Raw genomic sequence first — 25,238 nt, forward strand, 5'->3', positions numbered from 1 at the left:
GCATAGGCGGCAAGTTTGATGTGAGAGTGCATCGTTTGAAAACCATTAATGTTAGGGTTTTGATGGAGCTTGGAAAAGAAAGGCTCTAAAGCCAAATTAAAGAGAAACGGGGATAGGGGGCATCCTTGGCGAATGCCTCTACCTAAGTTAAAAAAAGAAGAAACTAAGCCATTGGCACAGACTGCTGCACGTGGATTAGAATAGAGGAGGGATATTAAAGAAATACATTGAGGATCAAAACCAAACTATTTAAGGGCATAGAATAGGTAGGTCCATTCAACCCAATCAAAAGCTTTTTCGGCATCCTAGGCAATCGCTGCAAGATGATGTTGTAAACGTGAAGATTTGGACAGGACATTAAACAGGAGTCTAGTGTTATCGGTAATGAAACACCCTTTAACAAAACCAGATTGTTCCGTCTCTAAAAGGTCAGGTAGAAAGGGATCTAACCGCGCTGCAAGTGATTTGGCAAATAGTTTATAGTCAATGTTAACCAAGGAAATAGGTCTGTAATTTTTACAATATTTGGGATCCTTTCCTTCTTTAGGTATAAGGCAAATGTGAGCATCAGAAAAGGAAGCTGAGGAGCTACCCAATGTGACAAAGGAGTCTATTAGAGAATGTAATTTTGGTAACAGTAATTTGGAAAATTGAAGATAAAATTCAACAGTGAAACCATCTGGTCCAGGGGCTTTGTCTTTCTTAAGATGTTGAAGTGCAGTAAGTAATTCCTTCTGGGATATATCTGATTCCAAAGAGGTTAAATCAAGAGGGAAGTGACGTGGTGCATGTATGTTGGAGAAGAAGTTCGAAAGTGATTGAGTGGAGGGTTGAGTTTCTGAGGAGTAAAGAGTGTTATAGAAGGGAGAAAATTCAGTCAAAATATCAGCATCTTTATGCTTAAGATCTAAATCAAATCATCATCATAAATAGATTCAATGTTTAACTTATTGTGTTTAACTTTCAAATAGTTAGCCAAAATTTTCCCAGCTTTATTCTTACCCCCATAAAATGTTGCACTAGATTTTAATAAAAACAGAGAGGCATCTTCCGTAGATTTCTTGTTGAATTGCATCTTAGCTTCAATAAGAGCTGTCAAACTATCCTGAGAATGGGAAGTATAATAGGAGTGCTCCAATTTCTTAATTTTCTGAAGAAGATCTCCAGTGAATTTCATAGCGATCTTCCATTTTTTGGCAACAAAATTAATTATAAAGTCTCTCGCAGCAGCTTTGAAAGCGTCCCAAATAGTGTGTTTGGGTATGGAATGAGTTAAAAAAATTCATTAAAAAAATTAGTAAAAGATGCGTTAAATTTAGGATCTAATAGGAGAGTGTTATTAAAACGCCATCTCCTGGGTCCCTCAATTTTAGGCAAGATATCAATATTATTTGAGACAGGAGCATGGTCTGACAGTAAGATAGGACCGATTTCAGCATTACTGAGAGTTTGTGCAATATTATGGGATACAAAAATATAATCAATTCTAGATTGGGAGTGATGGGATGGTGAGTAAAAAGTAAACTCTTTGGTGGTCGGGTTGCAGAGGCGCCAAGCATCAATAAACTTATGTTGTGAGACTGCCTGAGCAAAGAGTTTATGGGGCTTGTTAGGAATAAAGGAGGCCTTAGAATGCCTGTCAAGAAAGGGATCAAGAGGTTGATTACAATCACCAGCGAAGTTGAAGTTATCATCCATAAATTTGGTGATGTGTGTAGCCATCAAGTCCAAAAACTGGGATCACCTCCTGTAGGGGCATAGACATTAAGAAAAGAGATTGGACCACCCCTTAAAGACAACTTGACATAAAGCCATCTGCCATCAGTGTCTGACTCTTGAGTTATTAGAGAACAAGAAAGGGATTTACGACATAAGATCGCTACACCATTGCGCTTACCATCGCCAGGAGAATAAAACACTTCACCCACCCAACCTCTTTTGAGTTTAACAGATTCAACATCAGAAAGATGACTTTTTTGCAAAAATGCAAAGTCAACATTCAGTTTGGCTAGATGGGATAAAAGTCTTTGTCTTTTAATGGGAGAATTAAGACCCTTAACGTTCCAGGAAACAAGTCTTAACGACATACAGTAAGATACAAAATATGATAGACAAATTGGATAAAAGCATAAAGAAACCCCACAAGAAAAGGAAAATCCAAAATTAGTAAAGTTACATAGTAAAGAAAGAAAAAGAGAAGTAAGAATAATTTGATAAAAGAGAATGCAAGGTAAAAAGAAGTAGAAAAATCAGAGAACAAGAAGAGAGATAGGTCATGGAGAGATTGAAAAGTGGAGGAAAAGAGGAACCATATCGCTGATGAGTAAGCAAGATGGTAGAAAAAAGAGAATAGTAGAGAAAATGAAATAATAGACAGAGCAGTGACACCCACTAAAAAATGAAAACGGAAAAAGAAGGAAGAGAGAAGGAAGACATATAAAAAGCCAAATATGTGAAACATTGGAAGGAAAGACATACCTACAAAGGAGGGGAAGGTGAGGAAGAACAACCAGGAGCGGAGTCAGGAGCAAAAGGGGGGGGGGGGGGTGGAACCACATGGAGCAGGCAGAACTTGTAGGGTCAGCGAGGCGCACAGCCTGAAGAAAACCACGGGACGAGGTTCAAAATCTACAAAGACAACAAGAGAGATGACTGGGCTGTTCCTAGGGGGAGAAAGAAAGAAGGAGAAGGTCACTAAGGTATAAGGGCTAGTGCTCAATGGAGGACCACCCCTGGGTATCCAATTTGTTGGATATAATGGCCTCACACACCCTTGCGAGTGTCATGCTTCATCATAGGCAATGCTCCTCGTCGGGCAGGCGGTGCAATGCCCAATGGGCTCACTTCAAAGAGGGGCTCTGTATCGGAGATCTTTTATCCAACTGCCTATGGGTGAAGTGGGGGTGAGGGGCCAGGACAGAGTAGATAGTGCGGGTGAGGATAAAATGTGGTACAAGGTACCGGAAAACAATTTTATTCTGGTGGTCCTCTACCACAATTAAAATCAAGGGCAGCCGGTGTTCATGGGAACTTTGGTTTCCCAGAATGGACCGGGGCTAAAGTGCAAGTGGTGTGGTCAACATGTTTCTCGCTTCTAGTACATTGACTGCGATTCTTCAGGACCTAGTAAAAAACTACAATCTACAAAACATGACCTAATGATTAGTATCAGTGTTAAATACAGCACATAAGTTGTGCTACCTGTTTGACCCTGCTCTTGCCTAAAGAGGGGAGACAAAGGAGAACATTACCACAGGTAAGTAACAACATGTGACCCTGTAGTGACCGTGAACACACTGTGAAAAAGTGACATACTAGTGGAGATAGTGACTAGTATGTGGTTAAAAACAAGTTAAAAAACTGGTAGCAGCAGTATCCATTAAAACTTAATCACAGACCCAGGGGATCAGAAATACTGTTACTCACCTAAAGGTTAGAGTTATGGGGTGTCAACAGTACCCGGTGGGTCTGACATCAAGGGAGAAGCCATAGGGTTTGAGGCTGAGGAGGGAAGGATAAGAGTGGGCTGGTATTAAGGTAAGTAGTAACCCTAGATACATGTTTTTCCAGTAGTTAGAGCCCCACTGTTGGTGTTGTATAGATGGTACACTTACTTTCTACTGCTTGTGTCAGGGCCAGTAATGCCTTCCCATCTCACCAGGTCCGGATAGTGGAGAGCCGGTCGTGTTTCTCCTCATTAAGTAGCAACCAGGGTGTGGTCTAAGAATCCCAAACAGGAAGTAGAACTCCCCGGTAGGTCATGTGCTTAAGGTGGTTGATCGGGCGGCCATGATGGAGTGGAGGGTAGTGTATAAAAAGTAAGTAAATATAGCCTGGGTTTTAACGCTATGTGGCAACGTTGTGCAGTGGTAAGCGAATTAGCCATATTCTGTCTGGTCTCTTAATCTGGCATTTGTTCAGTGTTGTTAGACAGATATTGTCACAGGAATTAACCATAGTCTCAAATATTAGGGCAAACCAGAGGAAGTACATTGAACTAGGCATAGGTCGCTAGGCAGATAAGGGATGTATATGCAGAGACGTGGTCACAGAGCGCTCCATGGAATATCCTCATTCAATCCCCGGCTATCTGTGGATAATCGGTGTATCCACCTATGTTCCTTCAGGAAAAGATTGTGCTTGGATCTGTCTGGGGAGGTTTCAAGAACTAGCCAGGACAATGAGTCAGCCGTGTGGTTCTCTTCTAAGTAGTGTCTGCACATCTTAGTGTTTGTTTTCTTGCAATGGAAGTTGCTTCTATGTTCAGAGATTCGGATTTTCACGGGGCGGGAGGTCATGCCCACGTATTGGAGACCGCATGGGCATCTCAATAAGTAGATGCAGTTGGGAGTGTTGCAGTTTGTGTGACCCCGTAATTCCCAGCGGAAGGTGTCCGTCAGGAGGATAGTTTTGTATGTGCTGGTGAAGGGGCACACACTGCAGGAGCTGCAGTGTTAGTGTCCCCGTACAGGCGGTAGTTGCCACAGAGTGGTTTGTTTAGGTGGCTCAGCCTTCTTTGTTCTAGTGTGCACCAGAATATTTTTAATATTCCTTGACCTTTTAAAGGCAAATCTGGGTGTGGTAGGATTAAGGTCGCCCGTGTTCAGAATTTGCCAGTGTCGTTTGATTATCTTTTTGATTTCGTTTGAGGCAGGCGAAAAGGTGGTGACACAAGTAAGGAAATCTGCCTCCTCTGTCGTCCGGGTATTGTATTCAAGGAGGGCACCCCTATGGTTGTTTTGTGCACGTTTGCGTGCCCTAGATATCTCTCTGGGTGGGTACCCTCTATCCCTCAGGTTTCTGGATAGTAGGGAGGACTCATTTTTGTAATCTGGCAGGTTGGAACAGTTGTGCCTGACCCGCAGGAATTGTCCGAAAGGCAGGTTCAGTCTCAGGGCCTTAGGGTGGTGGCTGGTAAAATGTAGCAAACTGTTGCGGTCTGTTGGTTTGCGATACATGGTGGTATCGATTTTACCCCCCTCCAGTCTGACAGTGAGATCCAAGAAGGCAATTTTGGATGCAGACGCCGTTATGGTGAAGTGGAGGTATTCGTTCAGCGTGTTTAGCCAACTGAAGAACTCTTTGTATAGATCTTCAGTGCCTGTCCAAAGTACCAGGATATCATCAATGAACCTCCTCCATAGTTTGATGTTAAGATGGTAGGGGTTCGCTGGCCCATTGATGTGTCTTTCTTCGAAGTCTGCCATGTAGAGGCAGGCTACCGAGGGGGCAAACGTGCTGCCCATGGAAGTCCCCTGGGTCTGATGGTAATGCTGCCCTTGAAACTCAAAGTAGTTCTCCGTAAGGGCAAGGGTAGCACATTCCATAATGAAGGAAGGTGGCGTAGGAGAGCTCCAGTCTTCAGCACTGAGGATTCTCTCTATCACCCCTCGTGAGGCCCTCTGAGGGATGTTGGTATAGAGGGCCTCCACGTCTAGGGTGATGAGAAAATCGACCTGGATATCCCCCTGTAGATTATCCAGCAGGCGTAGGACATCAGTGGTGTCCTGGACGTAGGAAGGTATTCGTTTTACCAGCGGCTATAGAAAGTGGTCACAAAACTGTGATAAAGGCTCTAGGACAGAGTCAATGCCTGATACAATCGGGCGTCCTGGTACGGGGGTGGTCCCCTTATGTATTTTAGGGAGGATGTAGAAATAGGGGACCTTGGGTTCTTTTTTGGATAGAAAATCAGCCTCCTTTTTAGAGATCCACTCCTGACATTCAGCAGACTCAACCAGCCCAGTGATAGCGGTTTTCAGGTGCTCAGTGGGGTTGGATGGGATGGGAGTATAGTATCGCCTATCCCCTAGTTGTCGAAGACATTCAGTGTCATAGTCAGTGGTATCCATTAGGACTGTAGCCCCATCCTTGTCTGCCTGTTTAATAGTAATGGTCTGATCGTTGGCTAAGGAATCTAGCATCTGTCTTTCAGAATTAGAGAGGTTGTGGTGTTTCTTGCTCTGTCTCATAGACCCAATGTCTTTGAGCACAGCCTGCTCATACGTGAGGATTTCATTGGGGACCATCCCACTATGTGGGGTGAAGTTCGAGGGTTATGGAGACCTGAATCTGTTGGAATCTCTTGTGGTCTCCCATCACAGAAAGCTCTTAACCTGATCTTACGGAAACATTTCTGGATTTCACAGCTCTGTTGGAAGTGGTCAATCTTAGGTGTAGGGACGAACCCGAGTCCCTTCTGGAGCACTTCTTCTTCGCCTGCAGTAAGTTGGCGTGAAGAAAGATTCACTAATAAGCTTACTTTCGTGCTGTCTTGCTCCTGGTGTCCATCCCTTGACCTTGAGTGTCCTCCCATTGTACCCTCTTGTCTGGCCCGTTTCCTCGCTTGCGCCCGCGTCCTCTGCCCCGGCCTCTGTCTAAAAAAGGCTGCTGGTTGATGCCATGGGGGGCAAATTGAGGTGGATACTGGGGTGCATACGGTGGCACAGGGTATGGAAATTGGGGGTATTGCCAAAACGGTGGGCCCTGAAGAGGAGGGTGTGGGTAAAATGATTGTCCACGTCCCCCTCCTCTCTTCCCCCTCCGGGGTTGTGATTGCCAATCATCACCGCTAGAGTTGCTGTCACTATTTGATCCTCTCCTGGAGGAATTGGCACTGGAGTCTGAAAGGTAGCTCGTCCCCGGAGGGACGCAGTCATCCTTTAAATATGGATAGACCTTTTCTTTAGAAAAACGCTGGATATCTTTCTGTAACTTGGTTACCTTTTGCTTCATCAGAAATTCTTTATGTTCAGAGATTTCTTTGTTCAATTCAGCCAGCTTGGTTTTGAAGCCTGAATTCTGCCCGGCACTCTTCAGTGCATTTTCTGCAATCTGAATCTTGGTGAGCAGTTCATCCGGTAATCGTTTTGATGTATTGACCAATAAAATAAGGAGGTCGTGTGTACACTTCCAAAATCTACAAAGACAGGAGGATAACAATGAAAAAGGATATCAAAAACAGATAGGAAAAGCAACAATGTATAAATTGCTGAAAATGCAGAGATGAACTAGAGAAAACACAACTGTAACAAATCATTCCAAAAATATTCACAACCATGGAAAACAAAGGAATGATAATAGAAGTTAAGGAACATGCAAAGAAGGAACGGTATTGAGAAGAGTCACATAAAAATCAAGAAACTCAAGTAGGAAAAAAAGAAGAAGGACCAGAAAGGTCCATATCGGCAGTCCTGCAGGAATTCAGGAAGATTTGAAGGCGTACAGGATCTTCATATGTTGTTGTTTAGTTATTATGGGTGACCTTGAAGAGACACAGGTCTAAAAGTCCATATCGGGCACCTATGGATCGAAGACCAGCTCTCATGTCCAGAAAAGCTTTGCGTCGGTTTGCTGTAACCTTAGCATAATCTTGTGCGAAGAACAGGGAGGATCCTGACCAAGTAAGCCGGCGAGATGCTCTAGCCGCTGATAAAACTTTCAAAAGATCTGTGTTTTCTAAGAAATACATGATGACTCCTCTCGGTCGTGACGAAGTTTAACCTGAAGAAGGAATCCGCCCAAGTCTGTGAGCACGTTGGATGTTAAGCACAGTGTCCTCCGGTAAGTGCAGGAGCTTAGGTAAAAAAGATTTGAAGAAGGCGATAGGGTCATTCCCCTCGCACCCTTCCACCAGGCCATAGATGCGCAAATTATTGCGCCTGTTGCGATTTTCAAGCTCCTCCACCCGTCGCTGAAGGGAAGAAACCTGCGCGTGCAAGTGGGAGTCCTTGGTTGTTGTATCTTGAAAAGATGTAACACTTTGTTCCACTGATGTGACTCTGACATCCATTTGCGACCAGTTATCTGTTAAGATTTGCAGCTTGGCGTTCGTTTCCTCCATAAAAGGACGAAGAGCCCTTATTTCCTCCAATAGAAGCTCCACAGAGACTGGCGATAGTGACTTAGGTGGAGAGGGAGGATCTTTTTTCAGCCGTTTGGAGGTGGCTTTCCCTGGGACTGTCGCAGGCGGTTCCATCGCAAACTTTGTGTCTTGAAAAGGAAGATAACTGTGAGGCCTCAAATTGGGCAAATGCGGAGATTATCTTGGAGTTCTTAATAAAACTGTGCTTCAAATTGTTAGAGACAATGTGTCCGTTATTTCTGCCCATAAGAGACAGACACCGAAGAACGTCTCTTAATGCAGACAAGACAGGAAAATGTATTCTCAAAAACACGGACTCTGGTGAATATGAGAACCAATGGGAAGGCGTGAGGAGAAGAAGAAAAGAAAAAGCTGCGTTATGGAAGAAGCAGGCAACAGGACGTCGTGGTCAGTGCAAAGTTGGAGGTCGTCAGGCTCATGCAGTAGGAAGCTAAGTACCAGCCAGTAAATCAAGAGATGAACTGCAGGCAAGAAGTACGAAGCGTCATTCCATAAATAAGGAAAAGCATCACCGTTAGGCCCTCTGCAGCAGCATAAATGAGCAGCGATTTGTAGAGAAAAGGCAGGGCTGAAGAGGATTACAAAATGGCTGCCACATGTGGAAAAAGGTAATATCTTCTATATCAGCGAAGAGGAGCGGCATTGAGAGGAATGTGCCCAATTGCGGTGGTAAACGTGGTATGGTGAGAGGAAAACCGCTGTGCAGAGCATTGTAAGAGGCCCGTTCAAAGTGTGAGGAGATTGGGAATCAAAAACTGCTTCGCGCTCATCGCGCGAGAAAAAACAAAATGGCGGCCGCGAATGGCATTAAGCCGCAAAAAACTTACTGCGGCCAAAAAGGATGAAAGCAACCACTGCGGGCGTCGAAATTAGTCTTATTACATGCCCTCCATCTTCCGGAAGTGGAATCCGCCTTCGGTGAAGCTGGGCAGTAGCTCGAACCGCGGGTCTTCAGAAACGCCGAGGGAGCGCTCACCCCAGTGCTGCCATACTCAGTGGGCGCCAAGCCACGCCCCAACTACCTGCTTTAAGAAAGCCACAATCGCTTGTATAGATGTAAAGGGTAAACCATCAATGATGCCTGGTAATTATAGGGTTGTTTGACCTAGGGATTTATGAGTGCTTATGATTAAGGCGCCCTATTTTCTGTTTTTACAGATTTTTACAAATAAATACAGACAGAAAACCATTTATTTTCCTGTCTGTATTTAATTTTATATATGGATAAAAACAGAAGTTCAGTTGTTTTTACGTGATTCTAAATGAATACCAGGCCAATAGCCTCGCAGATTGAGAGGTAAAGGGAAGAAAAAAGAAAGATATTTTAGCAACGAGGTTTAAACAGCAGCAGATATGCCCATGGTTGATACTAACATTTCCATGTTTTCATATAAGTTTATCAATTTATTGTTTGTAATTGTTTATATCATTGAATCCTGCCAGGCATTCAACTAAGAGTATACATGTTTCAGCTAAATAAATGTGGAAATAAACTAGTTTCAGCTGTTTTTTTCTCCACACACAAAATAAATATGGATAAATGAAGATAAGACTGATAAAAAAATTAATATGGATAAATACAGACTGAAATGGCCTCAAAAAAATACCATAAAACCGGGAGCCCTACTTATGAACCTACCACAAAAATGTTCAAGTCCTGAGCAAACTGGCAAACCTTTTGTACTTTGCCAAATCCATCCACTTAGAGGCATACCCTCAACATGCCTTGTTGGCTACCATATACAGACTTCTCAAGTGAAGGGGCTAGAAAACGGGACAATCTACTGCTGAATGCCTGAAATCCCTCTGGATTCTTAACCCCAATACTCATTTCATACCACAAAGGAAGCAAACTCATTGTTCTCTTTGATAACTATCCCAGTCATATAATGACCTCACCTACTTTAGGTCTTGATACGCACACAAGCTCTCCACAACCAAGGCCCCAGATACCTCAACGTCCGCCTGACCTTCTACAGCCCCACCCGCCAACTACGATCGACCAACCACGCCCTCGCCGTCGTTCCCCGCATCCGAAGAGCCACAACGGGAGGAAGATCCTTCTCCTACCTGGCTGCCAAGACGTGGAACTCCCTCCCCATCCACCTCCGCCTGACCCAAGACCACCTCTCCTTCAGGAAGCAACTCTGGCTGTTCGAACAGTAGAGGACCCCCCCCCCCCCCAAGCGCCTTGAGACCCTCCGGGTGAGTAGCGCGCTATACAAATGCTTTGATTGATTGATTGATTGATTGATTGATTGATTGATTGATACTCAGCACTTAATACATACTTATTTCAATACATTTTCACTTTTATTCAAATATATCAAAAATACATGTAATCTGTTGTTATAAAATCTCGCACACCTTCATCACAATTAGTTAAAAACAAAAGCAATATACGCTATTATCTGATAATCACATTCTAACTAGACATATCCTGAAGGGGATTCATAACATCATCCAGTAATTCTCCAGTGTTGATGTGATATGTGAACTCATTCAGTGTATAGTGGCCATACTTGGCTAAATGTCCTGCTTGCGTGTAGCACAACTGCCCGTGTGTTGACATCGTGTGTATGTGTGGTGAGTGCTTGTTTACAGTGCATATATGTAGCACCAAACAAGAATAACACCATATGCAATATATATATAATTGCTGGGTCCAGTGGGATCCATTCTAGATGTGTCCTGACTTACCATGGTACACAATGAAGGATGGATACAGCTTTGCTTACGCAGTGGTAGTGTTTTGCTTGCATTTTTATTGGAAAGGAGTGGAGAGACAGATAGTGAAGTGAGGAATGATGGAGAGAGAGTTATAGTGACAGAGCTAAACTTTGAAATTCTATAAGGACCTTTAAGCAGGGGATTACCAATTAGATTTAGTGGATGGTGTTGGAAAAAAGGTTGGTCGGCAGTTTTTGTTTTTTTGAGTTTAGAATGCTTTATTGAGATGAAGTACAAAGTAGAATAAAAGTGTACAACATGACTATTAAGGTCAAACGGTATCATAGCTAAAAAATTGAAATAACAAATAAGGACAATATTAAGAAATATATGATGAAAGACAAGTATAACTTTCTAAACTAATACTTAGACAAAAGCAATTTTTTAATTTTAACAGGAAGGAGAGGAGGAAAAGGGGAGGGAAAATAAAGGGGAAGTTGAGGGGGAGAAGAGAAAGAAAAGGGGAAATAGTAATCAGCAGCTGAATAATCATGGAAAAACCACATGAAAGAAGAAATTGAACATAATGATATTAAACAATGTTAATAAGACGGTTCCCCACAAAATAAGTGAAAAATAAGTCAGACGGGTAACCTGGAAAGAAATGTAGTGAGTGGTAACCATCTTTTTTAATCAATAGAGATGTAGAGGTGGCAAATGCATGATCCAATCTGTGGTGATGGCATAACAAGTTCTACCAGGCTTGATATAACATTTTTGAAGTGTCTTTCCAATTGGCGGTGATAATCTGGAAAGTAATAGCTAAAAACAAGTCAACAAATGTACCTACATTTCTCTGAGCGTCCCAAATAGGAGAGGAGCTGCCCAGAAAAAAGTGTATAATTTCAAAAGCAACATTGGTGGATACAATCTCATTTAGCTTGTTCCAAATGAGAGACCAAAAACTCTTAACCATAGGGCAAAGAAAGAACATATGAAGGAAATCACTAGCAGTGTGAGGACAGGACCAGCATTTGGTATCATCCAATAATTTGAACTTATGGAGGTCTGTAGGGGTGAGGAAAAGCCTATTATAGAAATAGTACAGAGTCTGCGTGATGCTTGTGGAGCATGAGGGGGTGTGAATTTTTGCCCAGATAGAGCCCTGAGTGAAAAACGAACATTCCTTTGCAAGATCCTTTTCCCATAAAAGTTCAATACTAGATTTGGTTCTAGAAACAGATGGGGGAGATAATATCTTATGTATATGGGAGGCTTTGAGTTGAGTTGAGTAGTCCAGGGGAAGAGAGGGTGATTGAGTATGTGTGATGGAGGAAAAGTATTGGGAATGGAGGTGAATAATGGAGGATTGGAGGGTAGAAAAATGAGAAGAGTGTAAAGGGGATATATCGTATTTTTGTTGGATCTCCGTGAAATCCATGAAGGAACCATTTTTCACCAGGTGTTCAAATGTAATAATGCATTTATCGATCCATTCTTTCCAGAACAGGGCTCTATTGTTAATCTTTAAGTGTTTAGTATGCCAAATAGGAGTTAGTATGAAATTATCCAAATGAGAGGGATGAGCTCTAAGCAGGGAATTGATAACTGCATTAGAATGTGTGAAAACGGGAGATAAAAAACATCTAGGAGGTTGAGATAATCGGGTAACTACATTAAAGAGAATGGTGGATATTGAGATTGTTCCAGCGAACCCCAAGCCGTAAGAGGTATATGTGAAAAGTTAAAGAAAAAAGTCCAGACTTGTTTAAGGGTAAATGCAGAATGATAGCTTCTAATGTTGGGAAAGTTAACCCCTCCTAATTATTTGGGCAGCTGAAGTCGAGTAAGTGAGATCCTAGTTTTACGATTGTTCCAAAGAAATGTGGTCAGGGAACGGTTAATGATATCTAAAAAAGAGAGTGGGAGGGTAACTTGGAGCATTAAAAGGTAAATATTTATGATCTGAAGCAACATCATTTTGATCGTAGCAAGTCTACCCCACCAAGACAACAATAGTTGAGACCAACTGTCAGTAAGTGCGGATAGTTTTTTTACTATTTCTGCAAGATTGATTTTAATGGTTTCTTTAATGCTATTAGTGTAGAGGATACCTAAACATTTAATATTGTTGGGGTCTCATTTGAAACCGGTATCATGAAACCTATGGGAAGAGCAATGTTTGGTCAATGGCATAACCTCAGATTTGTCAAGATTGAGTTTATAACAAGAAACTAGAGAATACTCTTTTAAAAGAGAGAAAACGTTGGTAAGGAGGTAGTGGGGTTGGAAAGATATAATAAAATGTCGTCCGCATAAACGGTAAACTTAATTTCTGTGTGTTTAAATTGGAAACCTGTATAGAGTGGGGAGAAACGTAATTTTTCAAAGAATGGTTTTAGGGCCAAAATAAATAAAAGAGGGGATAAGGGGAAGCCTTGCCTGGTTCCTCTATGGAGTGAAAAGTATTTGGATTGGCAACCGTTTCCTAGCTAGAAGTGGAAGGTGCAGAGTATAACAACTGGATGTATCTAAGAATAGTAGGGCTAAAACCATGCCATTTCAATGCACCAAAAATGAACTCCCAATTTACCCTTTCGAAGGCTTTTTCAGCATCCAACCCGATGGCAGCAATCAGTGAAGTCGCCTTGGAGGCCAAATGGGTAATGTTGAGAAGAGTCCTTGAGTTATCCGTAATGGACAGTCCTTTAACAAATCCGGATTGGTGTATATTGATTAGATCTGTAATAACCAGGTTGATATGAAGGGCTAATAATTTGGGAAAGATTTTGCAATCAGTATTAATTAGGGAGATGGGTCGGTAATTCTTACAAAAGGAGGGGTCTTTATCCTTTTTTCGGGAGTTAACACACCATAGCTTGAGTAAAAGAAATTTGTGAAGAACCAGAAGCTAAAACATGATTTATTAGGGACAACGACTGAGGGACCAGAAATTGTTTGAAATGAAGAAAAAACGTACAGCGAAACCGTCCGGACCGGGTGTTTTGTCTTTAGGAAGTTGGATAATGGCACGTGTGATTTCTTGTTCTGATAGCGAGTAACCAATCATCTTTGCATGAGGTTGGCCCATTTCTAGGCTTAGGTACGGGAAAGAGTCAAATCACTCTTGCATGTTGGAATATAGACTGGGGGATGATCATGGAAGCTTGAAATGTAGCAATAAATAGGTTGTGGTCTCTCTCTAGTCTGTGTTGTACCTTCATGTCCCAGACTGCATCCAGTCTAATTGTCAATTATACTGCACTGTTTGTCAAATCCTTTAGTATATTCAGATGAAATATCCAAAGGGACCTGTCTGCTCAGCAACTGTAATCAGTGAATTCTCAGTAATGGGCACCCATATTTTCTATAGCAAGTGCTTTCCTGTTTCATTGGATATATAGTCCGGTCTTCTTCATATTCCATATTAATGCTATACGAATGTAGACATGGTTGGGGACACCAAAGTGAGACACAATTAGAATTGTTATTTGCTGTATCAGATTAATATTATCTTTTAGTCACATCGAAGTAGAACTGGGGCACCTGGATTAATGCAAATCTCCATTGCTTCCTTATCAGTGCTGTAAACATTCATTTAATTCACATTCATGAAGCATTTCCTCTCAAGGCTGACATACAATATAGTATCTACTTGTACAGAAGCATGAACGTTTGACGTTGTCAAATTGTCAGAAGGCCCCTGTCTGTCGTCTTCTCTTTTTAAAATTGTTTTTTTTATTAGTTATTTCCCTTTTTTTGCAAGGAATGAATACATCAGCAATCAGTTATAGACGAAATAAACAAGATTTCCTTGACAGAAAGACTATATAAGAGATAAATCAAGAACAGCAGTTATATATAGTTATTAACACAAAAAGAAAACAGAAACCTAAATATAAAAAAAAGAAAAAAACACAAATACAATGATTGAAAGCCTGTCTTCTTCTCAAGGGTGCTTTTGCTGGGATATCCAGAGGGTCAAACCGCTTTTCGCTTTTGTTACAGAGGCTTCCCAGTAGTGTTGCATACAAAAGCATTACTGAAAAATCTGGATGATAAGCTCAAAATTCCACTCCACAATGTTCTAGATTAATAGTTGCAGTAAGTACTCCTCTCTAGATTACAAATGTGCTTTGCAATCATGTTGGTCCTGCAATCCCAGATGAAGAGTGCAGTATGCTAACTGCATACATCTATAGTGCTTGGCATAAAGGAAATGAAGTCAGTAAAGGTCAGGGGTGCAAATGGTGGCAATCTGAGGATAGCTTCGGAAAAGCATGGCATTGAAGGAAGATTGTTCATTTGAAAGAGTGGGATGCACACCTTCTTATAACAAATTATTCCAGTTTATTCAAACTTCATGCAAGAGTGCGTGCTGATTGGAAAGGTGCTTCGCCCAACTGGCACCCCAATGTAAGAATGACCTTCGAAAATGGGGCGACATCTCACCCCAGCCAATCGCACAGCGAAAATGTAGCCACCATGGCAATCCATTATTTCTTCTTTTCTTTATTCATTTTTAACTTCATTATCCACCTTTGTTCCATCTATTACAACTTTCTTTCTTATTTTATCATCATTGTTTCAAATCAACACGTGAAGTATAAACTGCCAATTTTTCATGTTTCTAGTGTTCAAACTGTGTCCATCCGGACCTCTTGAAAGAACACGATTAGTGCCAAGTTCATTTTGAAGCAACGTTTATTAAATCAGAACCCAATGCATTTCGGGCTATCTAGCGCCCTTCGTCGGGGGTCACTGTAAACACACAATAAAACGACATCAATTAGCATTCAGCGCCATGTTATACCATCACTTGATTATTTACAGATTATCCAACCGACAGTATATGCAGCTTCAAAACATTGTAAACATTTTTTATCTTTCGTTTTTCACATCGCGCATCATAGTCTAACCACAGCATGTTGAAAAATTCAAAATCCTTATTCACCCTGTTCTCCTCCAATTATCACATTTCTATGCTATATGCCAAACCCTACGAGGAACCCTATGTGGAGGGGAGAGAAATAGAAAGGCTCCACGTAGGGTTTGGCATAAAGCATAGAAATGTGGTAATCTGTAAATAATCAAGTGGACACAGTTTGAACACTAGAAACATGAAAAATTGGCAGTTTATACTTCACCTGTGGATTTGAAACAATGATGATAAAATAAGAAAGAAAGTTGTAATAGATGGAACAAAGGTGGATAATGAAGTTAAAAATGAATAAAGAAAAGAAGAAATAATGGATTGCCATGGTGGCTACATTTTCGCTGTGCGATTGGCTGGGGTGAGATGTCGCCCCGTTATTGAAGGAAGATTGGCATATTGCAGTGGGTAAGGCACTTGTTGCAACGGATTGACCTTTCATAGTTTTCTTCCACCAGCATATACCTTTCTATAATATTTAATATATTAGGTGGAACGCATATAAGGCATAATCTAGAGCACAACACTCGAAGAATCTGGAGACGTGGAGGAGACGGCATGGAACGTAGAGGGGAACTTTCTCAAATGTTTTAGTGAAAAAAACGTTCTGAATAGTCTTTGAAAAGAGGGGAAGTTGGTATTGTCTTTAGGTACTGTTGGAAATCATTCTAAAGAAAGGGTCCTCTGACGCATGGCAGTGGCCAGAAAAAATAACCCCCTCCCCCATTTTCAACCACATCAGGTATGGCTATGAGCAGGCAAAGCAAGCAAGCCCATTTTTATGGTCACAAATTATGTGAGAATCATCAGGAGAGGTCTTTGTCCACAGGTTGGGAGTCAGGTGTACATGTTTCATTGGCCAGAAATGATGTCTGCTTCTACCAAAAAGGCTGGCCCTCCACACAACTGTTATCATTTTGTTTATTTATCCAGCTGCCTGGGGTTAAACTTTCAGGGGCACACACATGACTTTATAATGTTATTGAAGTGTCTTAGATAACTAGATAGTTTATGGTGTTTTTCTCTGGCAGTAAACAGATGGGAGCAAGGCAATCTACATGACTTTTTAGGGCTGGCTTGACAGTGCCACTGTCACCTGACCTTTTAACTTTCACCAATATTATACTACAGTTCTTTGCTTCCACACAAATTCATATCCATTCCCATGCCATCTATATGTAATGCTTCACAGTACCATACAACATTATTTTTAGGCCAGACCTGTTTGCATTGCCAATACTTGTTCTCTAGATGCGTTTGGAAGGTTTGCCCTCAGAGAATTTATTTTATAGGTCTTAATGGTGCATTTTACAGTACAATTTCCAAATAATCTGCCCAAAAAGCTAAGGAGGATTGAACAGGTGGGTTCAGCTGAGAAGAACTGTTGCCTGTGGGGCTTGAAGAGAAAAACACAAAAGGACCTTGTCATGCCTCATGTATCTTTTGTGCTGATAGAACTCAAAGCAGAAAACGATTGATCTGACATTCAGGTGACAGACTGCAAAGGGGTGGAGAAGGAGCTTTTGGGGGGTGCATGATTGATTCAAGAGGAACAGTAACAATCTGTTGGAATCCTTCAAATGGAGAAGGCCATTGATAACGGGGACAACGGCTTTGTAAGCACCAGACGGGAAAGAGTTGAGGATGAGGATGTTGCAAAGTAGAGTTGGAATTAGAGTTAGAGGTATCAAAAGGCACCAGGACTTTTCCAGAGATATGTTTTAGCAGTGTCACGGAGTCTTTGATTGCACAAACAGGTGATGTGCATTAATGGTATATGTGCATTATGGAAGCAGAATGCAATGTTGATTAATTGTCTTTTGTTTGAAACTCCACCACACCTGGCAACAGCTCATATCAAACCAATGTCTCCATTTATGTTTTTTAGGAAATTAATTACTTCCAGTTTCCTGGCGAGCTCTTGATGAGGATGCTGAAAATGTTGATTCTGCCGTTGGTCGTCTCCAGGTCAGTGGATATGGGGAGAGTGTTTTCAGGATTTAGCATTTACATTACAAAGACATTATGTCATGCTCGAAGGCATTCGTGTACAGTAATGAATCATCAGCATTTGCAAATTCATTGTTTTTGCAATGTTTATTTTTGTATAGTTTGTTTTGGAATAACTTAGAAGACGCACAGTTTGAGTGAAATGTGAAGCTGTTTCATTACATTTATCAACAGGCCTTAAAATCCACTAACATTGTTCTGAGTTTAATGTACCCTCTGGGTCTTATTTAGAAGTAAACGGTGTTGAAGGCATATCATGGTGATGCAGTAATTATGTTGTCATATTTAGAATCAGTTATATTTCTCCTGATTCTGGTTTTTCAAAGACGTGTAGAGAAAAACTGACTATAATTGTATGTACTGCAAGTTTCAATATGTATTTGTCATGTGGGCATTTCCATGCTTTCTGTTTCCAGACAAGTAAGCCTCAGTAGTTCATACTTTTAATATATGCCACATTGATGTCTGCTGCAGCCATTTCTTCTGCCAGTGGTCTCTGCGTTCGCCTATAAAGAACAGCTGTATGGTAATAAGTATCACAAAAGTAGTCCTCACTTACCATTCCTTAGTGGTATTGATTCATTTAAATCTGAGGAGGATTGTCTCTAATTATAATGTGTTTGTGCAGGCCTGCCTCCAAGTCGCCTCCTCTGCAAAACTTCCTGCCACCTTTCCACAAAGGAAGTGGCATCCACTGACCTTAATTGGTGCAATGGTCTCCCGGTTGCCCAGGTCCTATTGCTTCATGGTTTTTTTTTTTTTTTGTTTTTTTTTTTTTGTTCAAAAACCTTTATTGGAGTAAGCATAGAAAAGTACAAGAATGGGCCTACAACCTCACGGGCTGGCCGCTAATAACAAGGCACAATGCATGAAATAAAAATGTACACCCGTGGTAAGGCACAGCTCGAGTACAAAGCATTACTCTACCGCTATCACAGAACAATTTGTATTTTTATTTTTTACAAAAAGAAAAACAAACACTAAAAGGCGAATGCACAAGAATTAAGGTCAGCCCAAAGAACGGAGGGGACGGTCCACGATCAGGAGAACACACCCAGAGCCCGGAGGCTCCAATCAAGTCGAGAGGGGGGGAGGGGAGCAACGGGGAGAACCGGAAATATAAAAAACCTTATGGAAAGGTTCCGTGAACGCTAGTCTAGGGAGAAAGAACAATCTCAGCAGTGTCTACAAGGGGAGGGGTGCAAATATCCCCACGATAATCATTCCACTGGCCCCAAACCTTCGTCCACGCCCTGGGTCTGCCCCTGGCCACATAAACCGTCTTTTCACGAAACATGGACCAGTCCATGTTGTCTTCCCACTTCGAGACCTCAGGGGGCCTGGAAGCGCCCCAGAGTTGCGCGACATCCCGCTTCGCAATCATGTAACCAAGGGTAGCCCATCTGGTCTGGGCCACAGAGTAGTCAGTGGGCTCCCACACATTCAACAGACATCGTCGAGGCTCCGGCCGCAGGGCCACATCCGTCACAGCAGTCATCACCTCAAGCACCGCAGTCCAATAAGCAGCTACAACCGGGCACTCCCAAAGGATATGTAAAAAGGTCGCACTCAAACCACATCCACGCTTACATAGCCCATCCGAAGAAAAGCCCATCGTAACCAGACGCGGACCAGTGACATAGACTCGATGAAGAATCTTAAGTTGAACCAAACGGAGACGGGCAGGAATGGCCACCTCCTTGGGAGAAGAGAGTGCTGACTGCCAATCCTCGTCGTCCAGTTCCAACCCATCGCCAACCCAAGCCTCCCGAAGTCGGACCAGTAAGTCCGCCCGATTATTAATCAATTTCTTGTAAATCAGAGAAATAGTGCTATCGGGAAGATGCCCATCAAGGACACGGTCCTCGAGGGGGGAAGATTCAAGCAGGGCCTCCCCAGGAACCAAGACTGAGGCGAGGGCGTGCCGGACCTGCAGGTAGTGAAAAAATTCCCTACCACTCAAACCATATTCCGCCTGGAGGGCCTGGAACGACTTCACACAACCGTTCGAGTACACGTCACCCACCTTACAAATCCCAATCACATCCCAGCGGTCGAAACCCTTGGTAGACCAGAGTCCGCCCAAACGTTCCGAGGCATAAAGCGGCGTCGCCAAAGTCAATCGATCCTCCCACCCCAAACTCACAGTCGCAGCTCGCCATACAGTTACTGCAATCTTGGATGGGCCCACAAGATGGCGCCCGGCCGATCGGGAATAAAGCGCTCTGGTAAAGTCCCCACCCGGAAGCTGGAGTCTATCCATCTCGAATGCTGGATTACGACCCGGGGAAAACATCACATGATTAATGGCAGACAACTGGGAAGCCCAGTAATATCGCTTGATATCGGGGAGCGCCATGCCCCCGTCATACCAGGGGATGGTGAGTTTCGCGAGTGCGATACGCGGTCGCCCATCCCATATCAATTGCCGTTGAAGACTCTCAATCTCTTGGAAATAGGTCTTAGGAATAGCGTCATAGGAGTTGTGAAGCGCGTAAAGGAATCGCGGCAAGGACATCATTTTAAACAGGGCCGCCCTGACCAGAGGAGACAACGGAAGCTTGCGCCAACGGGCCACATCCAAGCGCAGTCTAAGCAACGGTGGGAGGAGATTACGCTCAAAGCAGAGCGTCGGGTCCAACGTAATAAAAATCCCTAAATACTTGAAACCCGATTGGACCACCTGGATAGGAAGTCTGCTCGGCAAGGGGGGCAAAACCCCCGAAAGAACATATACGCAGGACTTGGTCCAGTTAATAACGAGGCCCGAGTTGGCTCCAAAAGAAGCAAGAACGTCAAACAGAACAGACAGAGATTTACGCGGGGAAGTGAGATATAAAAGGATATCGTCCGCGTAAAGCGAAACGCGGTCCTCAAAGTCCGGAGACCAGCGAATCCCCTTGAGAGACGGTTCCCACCGAAGCCAGGCAGCCAATGGTTCCAAGGCGAGAGCAAACAGTAACGGAGACAAGGGGCATCCCTGACGGGTACCCCTGCCAAGGGTGAAAGGAGCCGAGACCCTACCATTCACCACTACTTGCGCCAGAGGTGCAGCGTACAGTAACTGGACCCAACCAATAAACTCAGGTCCAAAACCAAATTTCTCAAGAGCCGCCCAGAGATAAGGCCACTCCACCGTGTCGAAGGCCATGGATGCATCCAACGATGCCAAAATGGCCGGCTCCGTCAGAAGCCCCGCCCTCGCGATCGCGCCGTGAAGACGACGTAGGTTCAGAGCCGTGTTGCTATGTGGGATAAATCCAGATTGATCCGGATGGACCAAGTCACTAATGACCGTCAAGAGACGGGATGCCAGGAGTTTCGCCAATACCTTGGGTTCAACATTTAGTAGGGATATGGGCCTATAGGAGGAACAAAGATCACGTGGTTTACCCTCCTTGGGGATGACAACTATCGTGGCCAGTCTCTGATCATAAGGGAGAATACCCCGTTCCCGGGACTCCAGAAACATGGCGCGGAGATACGGAGCCATCCTATCGGGACGCAACTTGTACAATTCGATTGGCAACCCGTTCGGGCCCAATGCTTCGCCCGAACGGAGGGAACGGATAGCAGTATCTATCTCATCAACCGTAAAGGGGGAGTCCAACGCCACACGGTCTAAATCAGAAACAATGGGCAGGGCTATATCACGCAACAGAAGGCGAGAGTCAACCACATCCCTCACAGACACAGGGGTATACACCACACGGAAGTACTCGGCAAACCGGTCAACTATCCCAATCGGGTCCGTTACACTCACACCACATGCAGACTGAATCACGGGTACCACACGATTAGCTCTCTCCTTCTTATCCAGCCACGCCAGCAATTTACCCGCTTTGTCACCCACATCATACAGACGTCCCTGTTGCTCCCGAAACATCACTTTGGCGGCATCCGTGACCAAGGACTTATAAGCAAATTGTTTCAGACCCAGGGCATGGAGTTTCTCAGGCGTGATACCAGATTCCAAACCCTCCTCCAATACAGAAATCTCCCCCTCAAGATCAACCACCTCTCTATTCCTCTCTCTCTTAGCCTCAACAATAAGGGAGAGGGCCTGCCCACGAATCACGGTCTTAAAGGCCTCCCACAGGGACACAGCAGATGAAACCGACCCCTCGTTATCCAGAAAATACGAGTCCAAGGACTTAAGCAAAAGGGTGCGGGTCTCGGGGGAGGTGAGGTACCACGGATTAATAGGAGCCACCCTGCCCACTGCCTCCACCCCAACCTCAAAACGAAGCCAGAGCGGAGAGTGGTCAGAGATACCCCTGGGCATGTGCACAATCTCACGCACCGCCGGGGACTGAGCCGCAGGCATCAGGAAATAATCCAGCCGAGACAGACTCCCATGGGCACCAGAGTGAAAGGTGTACTGAAGCTGCGTAGGATGCAAAAGCCTCCAGCAATCCACCAGGCCGAAGGTATCCAAAAAGCCACCCAACCACTGCTGAGCCGCCGGGGTATCCCTAGGGGGGTGGCGATCATGGAGGCCAGAGACTACCGAATTAAAATCACCAGCCAGAAAGAGAGTACTATCAGGAAGGTCCAACAAGACACGGCCCAAATCTGAAAAAGTAGAAGTCTGCAAGCCGGGGGGCACATAAACAGTTAATAAGGAGAGGGCACGGCCTTCATATCGACCCACAAGGACAGCAAACCGCCCCCGGTCATCCTGAATAACATCAGCAATAGCCAGGGGGAGGGAAGCCCGAATAAGCATACCCACACCCCTGGAACCCGAGGTAAACCCCGAATGTGCTACGAGGCGATAGGCCCACCTATTCATTGCATGACAAACATTGCCTATCAAATGAGTCTCCTGCAGGAAAACAATGTCAGGGGATAAACGTCGTATACATTTCAACACCACACTTCGTTTGATACGATCACCCAGACCATTAACGTTCCACGAAACAAATCGCAACCCGCTACCCCCCATCCCACCCGACAAAGCCCAAACCCCCCATCAATGAGCAAGACCACAAAAAGCAATTCAAATACAGAATAAAGTCGCCTTGAACACAGAACACACAAACAACAAACTTCCCAACCACCCACCCCCCCAATAACAAGAAAACACCCCCCACCCTGCACCCCTGCAAAAAGCTAAAAAGCCACCCCAACCTGCAGTGTGCCTGTCGCCCAAGAACCCCTATTCTACACAAAGACCCCGGAGGAGGAAAGGCTCCGTCCCACCCGCCCCCCGATCAAACCAATAGCGAGAAGAAGACCATACATCAAAACACAAATGAGGTAGAGGAACATAGGCTTACATCCCTGGACCAGTTATACAAAACAAGGCATCAGTCAAAGACGAAACGTTCAGCTCTCTACACCACCTTCAGCACCGCCCGGGTGGGCTTCGGACTCAGTCTCAGGGGGACGATTAGGCAGGGAGTCCAGCCAGTCATTCGCAGCATCTGGCCGATCAAAGAAGAAAGTTCGATCATTATACTCCACCCGCAGCCTGGTCGGAAAGAGCATTGCGTAACGCATCCCCAAGTCCCTGAGACGTTTCTTGGCACCACGAAATCCCATACGCTGCTTCTGGACCTGTTGGGAAAAGTCCGGATAAAAGTTCACCGTGGCATTTTCAAAGGCTACCGGGCCCTTCACCCGCGAGGCCTGCAGGATAGCGTCCCGATCTCTGTAGTGGAAAAGCTTTGCCACAATAGGTCTCGGCGGGGCGCCTGGCTTGCCCTGGCCCCCCGGGACACGATGTGCGCGCTCCACTGCGAAAAATTTACTAAGGCCAGACGGAAAAAGGTGGTTCTGGATAAGGTCTTCAACCAGGAGATCAACCGAGTGGGGTTCTGGGTTCTCCGGCACACCAACCACGCGAACATTACAGCGACGTGCCCTGTTCTCAAAATCCTCCAAGCGCCGGGTCATGAAATCGTTCACCCTACGGAGATTGCCAATCTCCATCTGAATATCAGAGACGTCCGTCGTGAGGCTGGAAGATTTGATATCCAACGACTTCACCTTTTCGTTCGTCTTGGAGAGATCGGCTCGAATCAAATTCACCTCAATTGCCATAGTGTCAAGTTTGTGGGCCAAAGTTTCGTACTGTTGGCCTATGGATTCCCTCATGCCAGAAATGGCGCCCATGATGACCTGCAAGGAGGGCTCCGTCGACGCATCCAGTACTTGGTCCGACGCCGTGGGACCGGGCAGGGCAGCTCCGGGGGACCCCTTAGAGTGGGTATAACGATCCATAACATTAGATTGAACCGGACCCCCGCGCAGAGATGTCTTCGTCTTGCGCGTCTCTCGGTCCCCTCTGCCCGCCATTTTGAAGATGCGTCACGAGTAATGTCACTAGGGTCGACGGACCGGGCACCAGAAATGGAGGCCCAGGGACCAAAGGACTACAAGAGGGGTATCACCAGGATAGAGGCAGCCCACTCCAGGAACAGAGCAGCCAAGGGCCAGACAACCTACGTGTGTCCCGGCCGCAGCTCTGGCCCGACACTCTCACCAATGTCCCAGTCAGAGGCAGAAACGAAACCGAAACTTAAGAGGGGGACTCACAAGACCAATCCCCCTGCCGTTGTTGTTCAACTCCAAGACGGCCACCGAACCTCACCCAGTCCCGGGCGCACTTCGAGGGCGGAGCCCAAAAGTTCAATTGAACATAATTCAGGCACCCGATGTCCAAATCAGTTTCTGAAAGGTCCAGGTAGATCAGCCCAACGTCCTCTATATGAATCTTCGCAAAAATCAGGATTAAAGCAGGATATTAAGCCGGGAGCGGCGGGGGTCCGGGGAGCGCTGTGCTCACGCGGCCATCTCGGATGCCCGCCAAGCTCCTCCTCTATTGCTTCATGGTTGTCTGGGGCCCGACATGACCATGGTTGTTGATTTTTCTTTTTTGTAATGTGGCATTACCACATTTTGTTTTTGTGATAAAAGTACCATATGTATGATGTGCCTTACTGGAAAGATCACTGTCAAGGTCCTAAGATGTCCCTTCCTGTGAAGTCTTTTAGATCAAAGGGTATATGATGTCACTTCCACTACTCCTGGCATCTGGTGAATCAATGCCCATGATGCAAACACGTTGGAAGAAATGTTAAATCTTGTTATGGGCTTAGGGCATGATTTAGATCTTGGCAGGCAGGTTACGCCGTTACAACAGTGACAGATATCCCATCCTGCGAAATATAAATCCCATAGGATATAATGAAATTTATATTCCGTCGGACGGGATATCCGTCACCGTCAGGGCCGGACTGGGAACCAAAACTGGCCCTGGCAAAGTGCTCAGTCGCTCCCCCAGGGTGTTGGGGGTGCGGCGGAGCTGTTTGCCATGGCCGGTTTCGGATGATATTGTGACAGGGTCCGATATTGCAGCTATGTGGTAAACACAGACCTGTAACAAAATCTGCCCCAGGGGCCCAAACCCAGCCCCCACCCTGGCAGCCAACTGGGGAAATGCCCTGCGCCCGCTATGGCCAGTCCAGCCCTAGTCACCGTTGTGACGGAGTACCCCATACGCCAAGATCTAAAACAGGCCCTTAGCCTTTTTATTTACCAAAAGCCACCATCTACTATGTGGGTTTATTTTGGGGCAACAAAATGCCCACCAGCATGCCATGGTACGGAAGAGCATCTGTTGTTTATTTTTACAGAAGATTCTCCCGCCATGTGGGAAAGTTCAGTTTCTGTCAATAACTGCACTAGCCTGGTTGTGTTCGCCTGGGTTAGTCCAGCCACCGCTGGGCCAAG

The 25,238-nt window shown here is 44.6% G+C and overlaps 1 protein-coding gene across 1 annotated transcript in view; it reads left to right on the forward strand.

Moving 5' to 3' along the window:
• The window catches only part of SLC1A7 (solute carrier family 1 member 7), a 720,509-nt gene that overhangs the window by 116,550 nt on the left and 578,721 nt on the right, over positions 1 to 25,238 (forward strand). Inside the window, exon 2 of the mRNA XM_078673458.1 lies at positions 17,377 to 17,456. Coding sequence (XP_078529584.1) covers positions 17,377 to 17,456 — 80 coding nt within the window. The remainder of the gene's footprint in view (positions 1 to 17,376; positions 17,457 to 25,238) is intronic.

Source organism: Lissotriton helveticus, chromosome 1_2 (assembly GCF_964261635.1).
Source record: "Lissotriton helveticus chromosome 1_2, aLisHel1.1, whole genome shotgun sequence".
Lineage (NCBI taxonomy): Eukaryota > Metazoa > Chordata > Amphibia > Caudata > Salamandridae > Lissotriton > Lissotriton helveticus.